Source organism: Impatiens glandulifera, chromosome 3 (assembly GCF_907164915.1).
Source record: "Impatiens glandulifera chromosome 3, dImpGla2.1, whole genome shotgun sequence".
Lineage (NCBI taxonomy): Eukaryota > Viridiplantae > Streptophyta > Magnoliopsida > Ericales > Balsaminaceae > Impatiens > Impatiens glandulifera.
Genome location: NC_061864.1, coordinates 54,897,953 through 54,916,119, shown reverse-complemented (window position 1 = coordinate 54,916,119; position 18,167 = coordinate 54,897,953). Strand labels below are relative to the sequence as shown.

Below are 18,167 nucleotides of genomic sequence, written 5' to 3'. Positions count from 1 at the left end.
TTCCGAGCTAAAATAAAACCTTGTTTGTCTCCATTTCCTTATAGGAATAAATTTCAAATTTGTCCTATAATTATAATTATTTGTACATTTTTTACTCTATATTTTATTTTAATAATATTTGACATTAAACTTGTTTAAACTAATATTTATCCTGAATAGTCCAATTTCGGCACGTGTCAATCTATTCTTTCTCAAAAATATTAAATAATGTTTGTTTTTATATTTGTGTAATTATAAATAGCTATAACAAATAGTTTAATTAATATATTGAAAAATCAAATTATTATAAAAAAAATTAAAACTTACAAAATATTATGGCCTTGTTTTCTTTGGGTTTTTTAAAAAACTCATCAAAAATTAATTTTCAAATCAACCACTTCTCAACAATCACATCACTCATTTTATTAACTAAAATACTAAAATATCCTTTATTTTAAATTATTATTTTTTATTTTATTCATATATATTAAAAAAAATAATTTGAAGTTTTTTTTAAGTATTAGTTAGCATAGAGGAAAAATGGTCCTACATATTCTATTCAACCTAAATAGAGTTAGGATAGAAAACTTGTGTAACCCTCGTTTGATGGTTTTGTATTAGGTAATAAAAGGGGAATAATATGTGATTCTTCTTAAAATTATATATATAATTAATGAATACTAAAATGATTAACTTATACTAAGAATTCGCTCAATCCTCTCTAATTTGGGGTATGATATTGTTTTTATTCATCTTCTTCACTCCATCAAACTATGCCTTGGCCATCTTCTCGTACTTTTTAAAGCTGAAATTTTCAATTCCTCTAACTCCTCCAATTTCCTTAGTTTACTTTCTTAAACTCTAATTCTTTTTTCTCTTAAACTCTAATTCTTTTCTTTAGCTGATCATTTATCCCCGTATTTCTACCACCGGATGCGAGCACAACACAAATCGCTTTGTAACCTAGCTGGTAAATTTTCTCTGCTTTTAGTTTGTGAAGTTATGTGGCATGTGTTTCTTTGTTTTTACTTTTTTATGTATATAATGGATTTGGTCACTCTGGTTTGTTAGTTCGTTGGTAAAATTTTTTCTATTATGTAGACTCCCACTTAAGTGATTCATCAGATTGTATTGTTTACTCATAGCATTCAGGTTCACCTATAATTGTCAACAAGATATAGTTCAGAGATAGAGACCACCTCTCGATTGGTTTCGATTCCTTGACGATCTTCTCAACTGTATAACCGATGTTTTATATTTTCCTCTAGGGCCACGTTCTCAACGATTTCATCTTCAACAACACATTGGTCTTCTTCGACAGTCGGTATATATTCAACTGAAAATTCTCTCAAATCGATCGTACCAGACTCTTCAAACTTGGAATCACTATATAATGTCCTCCTAACACAATCTTTGTAGAGAATTTGTTCATTCAAGATAACATTTCTACTACGAGTGATCTTCCGATTTTGATTATCCCATAAATGATAATCAAACTCGATATCACCATAATCAATGAAAAAATATTTATTAGACTTTGGATCAAACTTGCTCCTATCACATTCATCAATATGAACATATGATAAACAACCAAACACTTTTAAATAAGAAAGGTTTACCTTTTTATTACTCCAGACTTCTTCAGGAATTCTGAATTCAAGAGGAACAGAGCGTCCCCTGTTTATCAAGTAGGCAACAATGTTGATAGCTTCTATCCAGAAGGTTTTAGGCAGCCTAGCATGCAATCTCATGCTTCTAGTACGCTCGTTCAATGTTTGATTCATCTATTCAGTTACTTCATTCTCTTGAGATGTTTGTGGAATAGTCTTCACCATACTAATCCCATTTATAGCACAATATTCTCTGAAATCTGAACTGATGTACTCGCCTCCATTGCCGGATCTCAAGCACTTAACCTTCTAGTTTATTTCATTTTCAGCCAAAGTCTTTCACTTCTTGAAAATAACAAAAATACTTCAGACTTGTGCTTAATAAAGTAAACTCATATTTTTCTTGTCGAATCATCTATAAAAGTCACATAGTAATATGATCCACCAATAGAAGAAACAGGTGCAGGTCCCCACACATCAGTGTGTACCAACTCTAGCATTTCTTTCTTGAGCTCCTTCCAATTTTTAAGAAACTCACCCGTTTCTATTTTCCAAGAATGTAGTTTTCACATAATCGATGTTCAACAGACTTCAGTCTGAAATCTGTCCATTCTTAAAAAAAAATTATCCTTTTTTCGCTCATATGGCTCAACCTACAATGCCACAACTCACTATTCTTCGAGTCATCAACTACAATAGTAATTGTTTCTTTGTAAGTTGAAGTCGTGTATAACGTTCCAGTTTTGTGACCTCGAGAAACAATTATTGCTCCTTTAGTCACATTCCATGCACCATTCCCACAACTGAAATTGTGACCTTCTTCATTAAGTTGTGTAACAGAAATCAGATTGCGCATTAAACCTGGAATGTGTCTCACCTTATTAATCTTCCAAACAGAACTATTTTCCATCTTTAATTTGATGTCCCACATGCCAATAATATCTAGTGGTTCACCATCTGCGAGATAAACTTTCCCACAGTTTCCAGTCACATAATTCTTTGTGGGCAGTGGTGTGGAAAGACGCGACCGAGTCCAAATCCCATAAATCTATCGGGCTACCAGCATACATAAGTAACGCATCAGTAACGTTTATGTAACAACGTTGGCTACATCATTTTTATTATCACCGTTTCTCTTCGGTGCTTTGTAGTTCCTCTTCAAATGACCCTGTTTAGCACAATTCCAACACTCAAATGTTCGCCCAGACTTGAACTAACTCCTTCCGTTCCTCGACATAGATCAACTCTTACCTTAGTTGAAATTTCTATCATTACTTCTGTTCATGTTTTCCACATTTAGAGTATAATCTTTGACATTTCTCTAGAATCAATTTTACGAACCTTTTCAACAAGAATACGATCTCTAACTTCAACAAATTTCAGTTTAGCATTTCCAACTGAATTACTAATTGCTTTCATCATAGGTTCCCCGGCTATTTGGTAAAGATGCTAACAAAATCAGGGCACTAACTTCATCCTCAAAATCAATCTCAACAAATAACAATTGATTCACAAGTGTATTGAATTCATTCAAATGTGTAATGACAGAAGTACCATCAACCATTCTTAAGTAAAAGAGTCTTTTCATTAAGTGTACATTGTTGTTAGTAGATGGTTTCTCATACATATCAGAATGAGTTTTCATCAGACCCATTGTGGTATTCTCATTTGCTACATTGTGAGCAACCATCTTGGCTAGCGTCAATCAGACAACTCCCAATACATGTCTAACAAGAAGTTTCTATTCAACTTCATTCATCGTCTCTGATTTCTCACTCAAAGGAACATAAAGCTTCTTTTCATAAAGATAATTTTCAATCTGCATCCCCTAGAAGACATAATTTGTCCAATCGAATATTCCAATCTCATATCCTATACTTTTCTCGCTTGTCATTGTTTCCATTGTTCAGATCTAGCATAGCTGCTTTAATACCAATTGTTATGATTTGTATCTCTCAAATCCGACTTATTTGAAACGGTGTGTAAAAGTTCTCAATAAAGAAAAACATAAGAAGACACATATTTATAGTAGTTCCCTCAAATTGAGCTACATCCATTTCAGCAGCCACCATATTTCATTATGAAGAAGAAGGAATACATAATTTTTTTTGTCTCACACTTTATCTCTCTAGATTTATGTCTTAACATGTAAACTCTTAGTAATAACATATTTATAGGGTAAACATTCATGTAATAAAATATAAATAACTCTGGTCAGACCCAAGCCTAAACTCAAATACAAACCTAGTAACTCTAATTAACAATTGTAGAGTTTATTATAAGTGTAGGTTTCACAACTCAACATACCATTTACTTTTCCATAATCTAAACGACATCATTTTGATGTTTTCTCTAATATTTGTCAAAATTATATTATTTTCGTATGTGGAACAGGCCAGAAAAATGGAAAAAAAATAGCTTCTTATATATGTATGTTATTATGCATTATCATGATAAGATTTTATTATTACAGTACAGATATTAAAAGAATGAAAAATGAATAAATAATATTAAAAAATCATAATTAAAATTAATTAACATTACAATTTAAAGTGTAATAGTAATAATTAACACACTTCAATCTTTTATATTCAATTCATATTCTTCATATTTATTAATCTCATTTCTTTTCTCATCTTTATTTAATCAAATACACCTTTTAAGTGTATTTTTTTTTATAAATTATTCATAAAACTTATTATTTATATACAATTAAGATACCATAATTAGGTGAGATGAGAAACATATAAAATATTTTTATTCTTTTACATACATGGATCCTCGTATTCTTTCTAAGAAGCCACTTTTGCATATCATATATAACTAGGGATAAAAATTGGCACTTAATTGTCGAGTTTAGGTATTTTAAATCGAATTTACGATCGAACATAGGAAGGAAAAAAAATATTCGATCAAATACGAGTTGAAAATATAGAAGGTGTGAATCCTAAATCCATTACCAACTATATTAATATTAAAAATAAAATATTTTTTTATTAAAATTTAATATAACCTTTTAAATGTCACATCAATAAAAAAAATATATATTTTAAATTCATAATTTCTTTTTACTGTTATTCACATTTTATTCCAACTTTATGTTTAATATTTTTAAAAAGAGTTATTTCTTTTTTTCATTACTCTTTAACTTTCTTTTAATAATAAAATGTTATTTTTATTTTTATTTTTTATATTAATTTTTTGACTTTTAGTTAACTCTATTTTTCAACCTCTATAACTCAATGAAAGTATTTTTTTTTTTAGTTTTTTTAATATTTTAATATTATTAATTTTAAAATTATTTTCTTATTTAAATAAATTATGTTTTTTCTTTCTTCAAACTCTACCATCTTTCTACAATCTTGTAAGTATTTAATCGAATAGGGTACCCGATAAATCGAGAATGAAAATAGAAATATAGATACTCGTCAGAGTCGGATAATAAAATGAAAACCGAGTTTGGAGATTGACACTTCACTAGCCTGTTCGTAAGATATTCGTTGGGCTGTTGTCATTCCTATCAATAACTTCGTTATTTTAACACTTTTTAAGATTCGTTCTCTTAAAAGCCCGTGAAATTGATTAGGAGCTCATCGCTCTCTTAAAAAAAATATTGTGCTATAATCTTTTGGTATCCGTCCCTGCTTCTCTTTCTTTCTTTTTCTTTTTTTTTTTTGATTTTTTTTCATAAAAAAAATTTATGTCATTATTTATTTTTATTAGGTTTAAACCATTCTAATTTTGTAATATTTTATGTGCAACTATTTAATAATAAATTTAAAAATCACATTAAAATTGTAAAATAAAAAGACAGACATTTATTATAAAAAATTGAAGATGTTAAGAATGACTGGCCCCGGAGAAGGCACAATACGTTCTTTTTATTCGACATTACTGGTAAAAACATTTATTCTAAACCTTTCCTCGATCGACAGTAGAAAAGAATAAATCTTGTTTATTAGAGTAGGAGAAAGTCAATAATCGACTGAGAATTTCCTTCTAAGATGGATCTGACAACTTCAATTGGCAGGGACAGACGCATACGCATGCCAATTGGCAAGTGCTCAACTAACTAATCCCATAAAAATTCATAGATTAACCCAAAAAAAAAAAAAATATATATATATATATTAATTATATATTATTAGTAAAATCTTAAAATTATAATTGAACTAATTTAAAATTACTTAAATTAAATTAATTAGCCATTTTAATTGATTTGTTTCAATATTTTATTTATAAGGAGTCACTTATAATAAATCCGTTACATCTTAAGGATATAAGTCCTTAACCAAAACATGTAATGATGCTCCTCTTTTACCCAGAAAAAAGTAACATAATTAATTAGAACAACCAAACAATTATTATTATTAATTAATCCTCTTAATCAATCAAGCTTCCTTCACTTCCACAGAAACAACCGTAGCAGCTCCGGCGCCGGCGCCGGCGACAACTTTCTTCTCAGCCTCCTCCTCCTTCTCTTTCTCCTCTTCCTGAGTAATCACCGCATCCTTCTTCTCTCCCACAATCTCCTCAAAAGCAGAAACTGGAAACAGCCGGAAAAGTCCAGCCGGAGTCTGAAACTTGAGTTTTCCGGTGGACGGAACTTCAAGGCAAATTTCATTAATCGTAATCCAGAGAAGAAGTTCCTTAGCTTTAACACCAGTAAGTTTCTTGATCTTGTTTTGTTCGATCTGGGCAGTGATTAATTCAGAATAACTAACAAGTTTTCCAATCTTTTCAAACTTATGTTCGATTTTCTTCTTCTGTTTCATCCAAACGAAACCCGTTTCTTTAATGTAACCACATTCAATCATGTCTTTAAGAGGAAGAAGACCAGTGGGTAAGCCAACTTCATTGAGTAAGAACTTTGATTTCTCTGAACATTTTTCGTGGCCTTGGTAGAATTCATCTGCTTTGGATCTGATTTCGTCGGTGATGATAGTGGAAGACATGATTGATCGAGAAATGTTTGATAATAAGTTGGGTTGAGTATTGATCTTCTCTTCTCTGTATTATGGTTTTGTGATTGTGGATTCATTTTAGGGTTTATGTTGTTATTATATAGTGGATTGGATTGTGTAGACAAAGAAGATGGATTGGTTCTTTTATTATTGCCCCTTGTTTTTGTGTATATTACCATCCAACCTTAAATTCATGTGTTTGAAATTTGAATTCAACTTTTTATGTTTGTAAATAAAAATTAAATTGTCCACAAATTATTTCTTTTTATTTGTTTGGTAATCCATTGGATTTTGAGAAAATTATTATATTTAGTAAACAAAAATAAAATATATTAATATATAATAATAAAATATATATTTTTTAAAGAATAGAGAATGTCTTAGAATGTATTGAGGGATTTGATTATTTAGAGGGTGGATGGAATTATTATTTTTTGTTTTATATAAGTTGTGATCCCTTTAATTACAATTTTATAATTCTTACATTTTTTATTTTTCTCCTTTAATATTTTATAAAAATAAAATGCAAACAAATCATTATTCTAAGTTGAATTTTTGCACAACTCATCTTTAAAGAAATTGAATTTATTAACTCGGTTTTATATAATGTGTTTTTCAATAATAATAAAAAAAATAGACAAACTATATAAATTGATATTTAGAAACATTTTGAGAAAAATATACCAACTATCATTCATCATCAAGCTCACTTTGCTTCTCAAAAAACAAAATGTCATAGGTCATAAGTTAGTTTTCTTCTTGATGATCACTAACTGAATATTAGGTTAAATGCCAAACAAATTTTCAAGAATTTGATGAAATCACAATAAAATCTTTATATATAGTAACAAAATATCTGACAATATTAGTATATCTTGTATAATACCACCCATGCCGTTTCTAATTATACCCAAATATTAAAACAATAATTTTAGAAATTGAAACCATATAACTAGAAGTTATTAAATAATCTTCTTTTATTAATTTACTTAAATATCTAAATAACTTGCAATGAATCCAAAGCATGACATGAAAAACAAATTAGGTATAAATTGATTACATTAGAATAATTAATTGACTTGAAAATCTTCAAAAAGGGTAATAAGATCTGCACACGAATTCACTGGTTTTCCTGATCTAATTTCCGACATCGTCATGATAATGACATTGTGAATAATCCTTAACGGTCTACTTTCGTTGTTGAAAGTTCTCCGATTTCTTTTCAACTAGATAATCCACCAGAAAATTATAGGAATAAAGACCAATCTTCTAAGTCTCACATTTTTAGTCGTCCCAATTCATGCCTCTCAATAACCACTAACAGTTTTCGGCATAACCCATTGTATTCCAGTCAAATTCCACAAAAGACTTCATATATATTTGCAACGTGACAATGTAAAAGTAGATTAGAAGTTGTCTCAACCTTTTTATAGCACATACGACAACGACTCACAATAATCATGCATTTTTTTATACATCTATGGTCAGTGAGAATTCCGCCGTGAATAACACTCCAACCAAAAAATGAGATTTTAGTAGGCATCTTAGACTCCCATAAATATTACTTTATCAACTCTCTCATCAATCATATTAATCAATTCATTAACTAAAACACTAAAATATATATATATTTTTTAAATTATTATTATTATATATTAATATTCTTTAAATCTTTTTATATATATATAAAAAAATATCTCTTCAAAATCAACTTACATTACTTTTTTTTATTTTGTTTTTTTCGGTCATATTTTAGTATTGAGCACTTATAAGAAAATTGATTACCTAAGTAGTGGCAGATTAGGTAATTTAAGGAAAGGTTAGGTGCTAATTGGGAAGGATGTGAATATGTGATAGTATTAAATATTTTTAGTTGAGGGTATTAATGGTGATAGAAAGTAGGTAGATGTTACAACCAATAAGTTAATAACCATAACAATTATTATGACATGGTGACAAAAAAGGAACTATTACAACTTTAAGTTTGTAATATTACTTTTTTTTTTCATATATATTTGTCGGTACACTACAATTTTTTATTCTTATGATGAACCTCTAAGTTAAAATTGAAACATCATTAGCAAGATGATTCATTTTATAGGGTTTGAGTGCATAATGTATAATTCATGTAATTTACAATAAATAGTGTAATGATTTGTACCATAAAAAACGTGACATTTAAAAGTAATATTGGACCACACTTTGTAAAAATTGTAGGTACACTCATTTTGCATATGGATATACATTTATAGCCTATATAGGCTCAAAGTCAAATTAAGGTACTTTGAGGAGATGTATAAATTAATTCTATTCTTTATAAGAGAATTTGTGGTTTCAAACATTAGTAATGGTTAGATGCATTACTCTACCCATTAAATACACAACCATATACATTGGGATCTCCTCCATTTATATCTCTATATTTGAATGAACACATTAAATAAAATACCCAACTGTCCATAAGAAAATTAGATTATCTTATGGTTGAAACTTGAATGTGGATGTGGGTTTGAATGATAAATCAGCTAATCACAAAAAAATGATTTAAAATGAATGGAAATTAATGTATGAAGAATAAGATTGATGGATTTTGGTATAAGTTTGGTAGTGAACATTTGATTGATGGCTATATTCACATTTAGGCCCAGCCAGCTACCATTCTTTTATGAGCTTTCAATGTTGTCTGGTGAATGTTAATATGTATCATCTGTCTCACCATCAACCATGAATTTTAATTGCACTATCAACAACTAACTAAATAATAAATGTCTTTACTTGATATGTTTATTTATTTTTATTGGTGTACTAAAACAAATTAGATTAATAAAAACAAGTATTATTGTATTATGAAAGCTCATAAACTTTACATTGTAACCATAGGATGCATAAGTCAAGGTTTCAAGATCTGTGTTGACCTCGGCTAAACAAAATTGGTTGTTTTCTTTATTTTCTATGACAATGGGTTTGAATTATTTATATGGGATTGTATTGTAAGTTTGTTTACACACTAATCATATGTTGTTTGTGGTATTGTGTTTGGTTATGAGTTATGACTACACATGTCATAACACTCTATATATGTTTTTATGGTACATTTAATTTTTATGATATCATTAATTTATAAAATTAATCTTAGATTTTATTTGGATTATTTTGTTACAAGAATAATAACTAGATTAATATATATATATAATATATTTTGTAACTAGAGATGGTCCTCAAAATGAGAAGAGATGAAGAGGAGAGCGGAAGTAAATAATGCGAAAAATGTATTTATTTTTATTAATTTTGTAATTAAAGAGAAACATACACAAACTTTAAAGTATTCTTTATTTTAAAATTCACTTTTATACTATTTTTTATTTTAAAAATAAGATATTATATTTGAAACTGTTTTGATATGAACTATTTTCTAGTAATTATTTTTTCTTTTTTTATTTAAACTCTAAATCGTGAAAAATATTTTATTGTGGAAATCATATTTTTTTTTATCACACAAATATTTATAAGAAAATAAAAACTCAATTTTTGATAAAAATTTGACTAGAAAAAAATGTCACATGTAACTAAAAATCTAAGCCAAAAAATATGGTTTAAGATTATCAATTAAAATTTATCATTATAAAAATAAATTGGTAGTTTAAGGCTTATATGTAAAAAATAATAGTTTAAAGAAAATTTGAAAGTTAATAAATACTTAAAAGGGCTTATTTATGAGTTTAGTATTGTAAGTTGTAAATTATTATCAAATATTCTTAGAAAAAAAATATATAAATCAAATAGAGTTACAAACATAATTAACAAAATGAAAAAGAGAAAAAGAGAAAAAAAAATGGCATGGCATCATAATAATAATTTTTTTAATATATTCTTAATTAAGAAAATTGAGGTTAAGTTAAAATTGTGTTAACTAAATAAAGGGTCTTTTGAAATATTGTTAAGTCCCATTTTAAATTTATTGAAAAATTATTAAGAATAAAATATTTACTTAAAACATTTGATCACTTATATAAAGGAGTAATTATTTTTAGTTATATTATTAAGTAAAAGTTAATATAAAAAAAATATTTAGATTGAGTTCATTTTCATCTTAAAAATTTTTTAAGTTAAAAGGGAATATAATTATGTTTGTTTGTGGACAAATAAGTTTTTTACATAAAAAAAGAAATTTAATAATAATATTAACAAAATCAATTTCATTAATAATTAATTTAAATAAATAAAAAATCACATTTTTTTTTATTGATGATATTGACATTTTGGAAACTTCAAAATCGTAGCCATAAATCCAACTAATTTAGTCAAAGAACAAAATTCAGACCCTTTTACAAATTTTAGTAAATTTTTATTCTTTTTAAAACAATTTAAATACGTAGGCTTGTTTGATCTTGATTTTTTAGGATTTTTTATTTTTATTTTTTATTTTTTATTTTTTTATTTTGATAATTAAATGTTTTTTTAGTTTATTTTACGTTTAATTGTCTTGATTCAATATTTTTATAACTGAAAAAAATAATCCATAAAATAAGCAATATATTTAAATTAAAATTTTATTTCCATATATCTTTTTATACCAATTTTTAACCAAACCTAATTTTAGAGGTGCTTCTAAATAAAATTTGATTTCTTTTAGTCACATTTTTAAATAAAATTTAATTTAATTTTTAAATAAGATAAATGTTAGTTATAAGTTCAATTGTCTCTTAAATTGAAGTGAATAATATCTAACATGTTAAATTAATATATATACTATATTAATGGAGGAATCTTAACAACTAACAAATTGAAAAAGAAAGAATTTTATCTCGCTAACAGATGTAACATTTGTTTAAAGAGTGAAGAATTCATTAATCACATTCTTCAACATTTTGACATTGCCAAGAGTATGTTGGCTCTTCTGCAGAAACTTCTTCAATTTCAATGAGATACACAATCAAAAGTCGTTGATTTCTAGATTAAATTAATTGAATTATTTATAACAACATAATCACGGACGATTGAAAACCAATTCCTCTTATCATGTGGTGAACAATCTGGAAAGAAAAAAATAGAAAAATTTTCGAAGCGAAAAGTTATGAATACGAGCGTCTTAAAGGACTTATGTTACACACGTTCGTTTCAATTCAAAAAAGAGGAACTTGTACGAGATGAGAATTTTGTTTTTTTACCTCCCGCTGCATTTTTTTAATAAAAGTTTGAACCTATTTCAAAAATAAAAATAAATATATACTTTATATACATATTTAATAATGATAAATTGCTTTATTTATTTATATATTTATAATAATGGTAAACCCTTTTAAACAATTCAGCCTATTTTTTTTTTTTTTGCATAACCCAAATAACATAATCCCAAAACGAGAGAATTAATCATTATAGTAAAACAACTCAATAATGACATCTTAATGCAAAAAATAACAATAAAATTTATGACATTCCTTTTGAGTGCTATTTGCAATACAAATGATAATAAAGAAAACAAATCAAAATAAACCCTTATAGAGAGCATTGTCATAAACTCCATGCTGTAAGATTCAATCCTATATGCCAAGAAGGTGAAACTCATGCAAGCAAACAAACAAACAAACTACCAAGTAAATCAAACAAAAAAAAAAGTAACCAAACTTGAACGAGGCATATTCGAGCAGAGGAAAACACGCAAAACAGAAATCCCGATTCTAACCAAAATTGAACCCACCAGAAGGCACATTGGGCACACTGTTTGGTAAACAGAAAGAAAGCTGGTTAGGATCCATGTTAGCCTGAAAGCCACCTTCTGCTTCGTCCTCATCTTCTGCCCAATATCTTTCGAGAATCTTCACAGCTTTTTCGTAGATCTCATTGTTGTCGTGAGTCTGAAGGCTCTCGATTTTCTCAAGCCCATCGCATTCGTCAACTGTCTGGGCATATAAATTTATCCCATCGTTCATACCTGCCTCTTTATCGGATTCACCCGCTTTTAGAATGTTTTCTAGCCCCTCGAGGCACACAGTCACAATCCTCGGGTCTGGGCAGACTAGTAGATCACAAAGTGGCTTTATGCAACCCTGGCTGACTAAGTACCTGTTAAGACATTCATTTGACCCAAATAATTACTTTTTTGTTATAAATCTTTGCCATGTTGATAGTAATCACGAAAAAATACATTGGTTATATTTGTCAAAAATCACAAAGATCTAGAAAATTAGGATCGTGATCTAATCACGATTCGGAAAATCTACAATATAACTTGGATAGGGAAATAAAGAATAATTTGTATAGCAAATGAAGCAACAAAAAACACATTATAATTTCGATCATGATCCAGAAAATTATATGATTTAATTTTTTATATTTTTTTACTAAGGTTTTTCCATGGAGAAGGATCAATCAAGGTGATTTCAGTGGGAGTCGAACCTTAGACCCCAACCTCTTACCACTTGAATTGCCTTGGATGTGCTTAAACTAAACAATTATGATCTAAGAAAAAATCTTATGACAATCGCAAAAAAGGTTAAAAAACAGTTATAGTTTTGGCAATTTTTCAATGGAATCATGATTATAACAAAATACCAGTTTCCAAATAGGTTCATGCAAAACAAGAAGATTATTTTCAAAACAACCCCACATCAGATGAGGCCTAGGAGTGAAGGGGGCACCTGATCTGATCATTAGATCCTCCAGAAGTGGCATTTGAAACGGCCCATGCTGCTTCCTTCTTGATGTCAAATTCAGCAAGCTGAAGAAGGGCTATCAGAGGCTGGATGACGTTGGCATCTATAACAGCCTGTGACGATAATTTTATTTTTGTTACAAACTATAGAAGGCTAAGAATTGCTACAGAAACTGTTATGAACAAACAACATTACAAAAATAAAATAAAATTCCTCAGATAACGGTTCAACTATGCAAGTGGGTTGGCACGTTAGGATGTTTTGACAGGCAAGCATCTTCTTTTGTTGTTTATCTTATCACGAGTAGCATGCAAATAACTAATGTGCAAAAAATGCAGAAAGATTGGCAAGCAAAAAGTAAGAAATACTTTCTTTTTAGATCTGTTTTTTCTCTGGAGGAGACTAGCACAACATAAAAGTAGTTCATGCATGTTCATGATCCCAATCAGATTGAAATACTAAACAGGAAAAATGCTGAAGCAAAGAGACGAGAATAATTGACTGGAAAGCAACTAATCAAATTGACCATAAACGAGCTATGTTTTTCACATGGAGGGCATCTCAAACCAGAAATACTTCACTTTACATAAGCATATGCCGCTAAGAAGAAGAAAGATAAATGAAGTTACTTGGGAAACTTTTCTTACCTGAATCTGATTTTTATTACCGGCAGTAATATTTGAAATTGTCCAACATGCCTCCTTTTTTATGCTTTTCTTGTAATTTTGGATAAGTAGTTGAGCCAGGAATGGAAGGACTTGATTGTCAATAATAAACTATAAACAAAAAAATACATGTCATTTTCTCCTTGAGGACTGAGGAGGTTAACAAAAGGATATATATATGTATATATATAGATGAAGAAACAAAGGAATATGTCAGCATTTATTTGCAGTTTCATAGGTTTTCACGTGGTAATGTGTTCCAGTTAAGTAAAACATAACATATTGCCAAAGCCAGAAGTGCAAGAATCGGAACATGAGCCAGATTATAGTATGATTGCCTACATGGCATATGACGACTTCTTGCATTAAAGATAAAGTTCAACAAATAGAAAAACGAAGCTTCAACAGGAAAAAAAAATTCTGATATTAGGACTGAAAACATGCTTGTCTGGACATAAGATTTATACTCATAGTCGTAGCATAGATTCTCGACCAAGGCATTGTTTTATGTGGGGTTACTTCGAATCTCGCTTTTTAGACAAAAAATCTTGTTTGATTAAAAACATGGAATGACAAAAATATCTTTAGTATTAATATTTTAAAATGTTATAAAGAATAAAAGTAAAGGGTATTTTAGCTAATCAATCGAATGATTTGACGGAATAAATGATTGATTTGATGATGAGATGTTCCATTGTTTGGATTGAATACAACTAATCCACAACAAACAAGGCCTTAGTTTACCATGTCAAGTAGGGTTCAACTATTTAATCAGGTTAGGTAACTTAGTAGATTTATATCCCTTTTTTCTTATAAGTAAATGACTATAAAGAATAAGAACAAAAAACCCAGAAGCAAGATAAGAAGAATCTGTTTGTTATCTTTTAAATGATAATTCAAACCATAGTAAACACGAAAGTTGCATCGGCTATGGAAGAAGAACAAGATTTTATTAGTAATATCGAAATGCACATCAAAGTCCTCCAAAAGGAAAATATCCAAAGAAGTCATCAATACCTGAGTCTGAGCATCATCACCAGTGACGATATTTCCAATCGTCCTTAGTGCAGGTATAACAACTGTAGGCGATGGATGGCTTTAAAATAAAAATAAAATTAGTTACTTAAACAGACTATTCAGACGTCATATAGTAGTAGAAAAGCTCGTTAGAAACTGGCTCCAATAAAAAGTTAACTGAAGACAGAACTCTAGAACTCATCAACAGGAAGTCAATTTCCACATTAAAAGATCGAATAAACAAGAGACATACCCCAAAAGTTCCACAAGTCGCTGACAGACACCTGCATCAATTACAGCTTGAATTCTTTCATTTGGACCATCAGAAAGGTAAGAGAGAGCCCAGCATGCATCTGTCAGAACTTCTTCATCATTCAAGTATATGAGTTGCCTAAGAACAGGTAATGCAGGTGAAACCTGATAGAAGCCAAAACAGAAGTTGTAGCATTTGTGAATCATACCAAAAATAATTTTATTAACTACTCTATCTGATTTCTCTAGTTTTTTTTTGTTTAGAACCTGGTTAAATTGAGTGGGAGGCTTTCCACGACAAAAATTGGACAAAGTCCATGTGGCATTTCTCAGCATCGATAGCTTTGAGTTTTCATTTAATTGCACTAGCAAGGGCATCAGTGCGCCATTGCTCAGAACAAAATCCCTGCAACTTGGAGAGTCACCCGCAATATTACCTAATGCCCATATAGCCTGTTGTATGAAAAGAAATAATGAAGAATTTCATGAGAACTAATCAAATCAAAAGCTTAAAGTTAAAAATGGATCTGGAAATTAAGTGTTGAATACTAAATTTTAAGCGCCGAATGGGTTAAAGTTTTACAAAAATAAATGCCGAATAAACCAAATGAAAACATCTAAATTTTAAGTGCTTGATAAGTAAGTTGATTTCATTGAAAGCTTATTTTGCTCTTATAATGACTATTTTGGTTAATTTTCGGGTTTCTTTTGGACACTTTTACTAGAGTACCGAGTTAAATCATTCATTGCTTACTGAATAAAGCCAAACCTTTTAGCTTGATTTTTTTTTAAACTTTGAGCTGAATCTAAATAATTAAATGATTTTAACTTAATTCAAATAAACCGCCCAAAATGATGTTATTCAAGAGACTTATGGGGTTTACTTGCTCTCGGACATCATCACTGGCGGAACTCAAAAGCTGCACAAACATAGGAACAGCGCCATGTTCAAGAACAACTCTTGTGTGCTCTGATGTCCCAGATGCCACATTCGTCAAAGCCCAAGCTGCCTCAAACTGCCAAAATGAAACGGAATATAAAAGTTTCCATCCTCCATTCATTCTTCAAACGGATCATGTCAGATGTGTTGGAAAGAGAAACAAAAAGAAACATACTTGCAGCTGTGGCAAATCTTGCCTCCCAAGGAACTCCACAAATTTGGGAATAACGCCTGCTTTAATCACCTCGTCAATGGGAGGGCTACGTTCTACACAGAATATCGATAATCAACCATTCTTGCAATAGAATCTTGATTGAATCAATGAAACAAAAATAAGATACCATACCAATTGACAATAGTTTTCTGAATTGAGTAGTGGCTTCAACTTGTGCAGTATGATCTTCAGACCATACTCCTTCAACCATCAAAGGGATGCTTTCCAACTGTAAGTAATGGGAATAAAGAGAGAACATGAACAAGAAATTACACCAACATAATTAAGCATACACCAAATAAGATTCAGAAGCTAACTAAATCCCTTAAATACATTGAATTTTGGATGTAAGAACCTCTACAAACTAGTAAATATGAAAAAGAGAGTTCAAGATATGAACTAAACAAAAAAAGCTCAATTGCCAGATTCAGTAATGGATTTCAACTTCACCAAGTTTCTATATAACAACAGAAAAGAATACCCACTCGATTACCCACGTTTAATCTCCCATCGTAATATGACAACCTAAAAGTAAATAAAGAAGAGAAAAAACGAAGAATTACCCTCTTCACGGTGAGAGCAGCAGTGTGAGAAGCATCGGGAAACTGATGAGAATTAGGAAGCATCCCATCTCTACGTTTCTTGAGAAGATTGTCTTCGCGTTTGTTCTTCCTGATCTCGACCAGATTATCCTCCCTCCGACGCCGCGCTTCATCGGCATCGACTCCTACTTTGTAAGACTTCTTCCGAACCTCGGTACGAGAATTGGGCCGCAAGGACATTGTTGATTTTGCTGCGCTTTCTCTCCTTCAATATGTTCTCTCGACAAATTGTGTCTTGATGGAGGAAGAGGAGTTTAGTGATTCAAAAGGAACAAAAACCTCAAATCAGTCGGCCAGAAGCTCCTTTTCTTTTTCATTATTTTTTTTATTAATAAAAAAAAAAAGCTCAAATTGGCCATCAAATTCTCATCACAAAATAATATTTTATAAAAAGTTATAATTATGATTACATAGTTTTTTTTTTTTTTTTTTTTACGCCGAGTTTCTATTCTTCTTTAGAATGCGATTAAACTTTGCAGATTAAGCAAATAGTTCGCAAACACACTTAACCATCTAATTAGACGCAGAATTTGTTATCTAACCGACTCGACTCGACCCAGACCCTCAGAAAGACTGTGAATATACATCTTTGTTGTAGGTAAACTAGAAAAGGGGATTACATAAACTCATTTGAACCATATATAAAATACATATGCATAACTTTTTAAATTATATATTTTAGCTAAATATTTATTTTGATTGAGAAAAAAATCTAGTATTAAAAACTCACTACATTGCACAAACTTATTTGATATATTATCAAAAAGATATTATTTTTAAAGCTTATCAAAAGTGGTTGGGTTGAATAATTGGTTTTGAGCTAATTTACCCCCATTCACCTCTATTTATTTTGTGTCATTTTCTGATTTTTTAGTATTGGAGGGTGTTTCTTTATTTTTTTTATTACTCATCTGAACAGAGCTTGGAATTGCTATCTCAGAATGGAACAACATTTTCGTGTTAAAAAAATGACAATGTTTTATCTATTTTGTGATCTCAAAATATACAGTTACAGAGTAACGAGAGGGACATCAATTCTGTGTCCCACGTTAAATACTCGGACCTATTTTTTTTTATATTTTTACCTTTAGCTTATATCATCATTTTACTTCTTATTAATTTCCCTACTTATCTATTAACGGTACACCATCAATCTTCATCATTAATCATTAATGTTAATCATTTCTTGAACTGTAACTAATACGGTTTGATTCAATGTCGCCTGGATCGACGTGGGACAATTTTTTTTCGAGTTCTTAGGATCGAACCAA

At 29.6% G+C, this 18,167-nt stretch overlaps 2 protein-coding genes across 2 annotated transcripts; both read right to left on the bottom strand.

Annotated features, from left to right (window-relative positions):
- Positions 1-5,790: 5,790 nt before the first annotated feature.
- LOC124931583 lies at positions 5,791-6,634 on the bottom strand. The gene has a single exon (XM_047472086.1). It carries the CDS (start codon positions 6,542-6,544, stop codon positions 5,981-5,983), a length of 564 nt encoding a protein of 187 aa, XP_047328042.1. The 5' UTR covers positions 6,545-6,634; the 3' UTR covers positions 5,791-5,980.
- Positions 6,635-11,948: 5,314 nt separating this feature from the next.
- Positions 11,949-17,167, bottom strand: LOC124932128 (importin subunit alpha-4-like). The gene is made up of 10 exons (XM_047472732.1): positions 16,858-17,167; positions 16,427-16,523; positions 16,256-16,347; positions 16,025-16,156; positions 15,408-15,593; positions 15,142-15,305; positions 14,889-14,967; positions 13,854-13,982; positions 13,192-13,319; positions 11,949-12,616 (listed from the first exon to the last, which is right to left on the bottom strand). Exons 1-10 carry the CDS (start codon positions 17,074-17,076, stop codon positions 12,232-12,234), a joined length of 1,611 nt encoding a protein of 536 aa, XP_047328688.1. The 5' UTR covers positions 17,077-17,167; the 3' UTR covers positions 11,949-12,231.
- Positions 17,168-18,167: the final 1,000 nt, after the last annotated feature.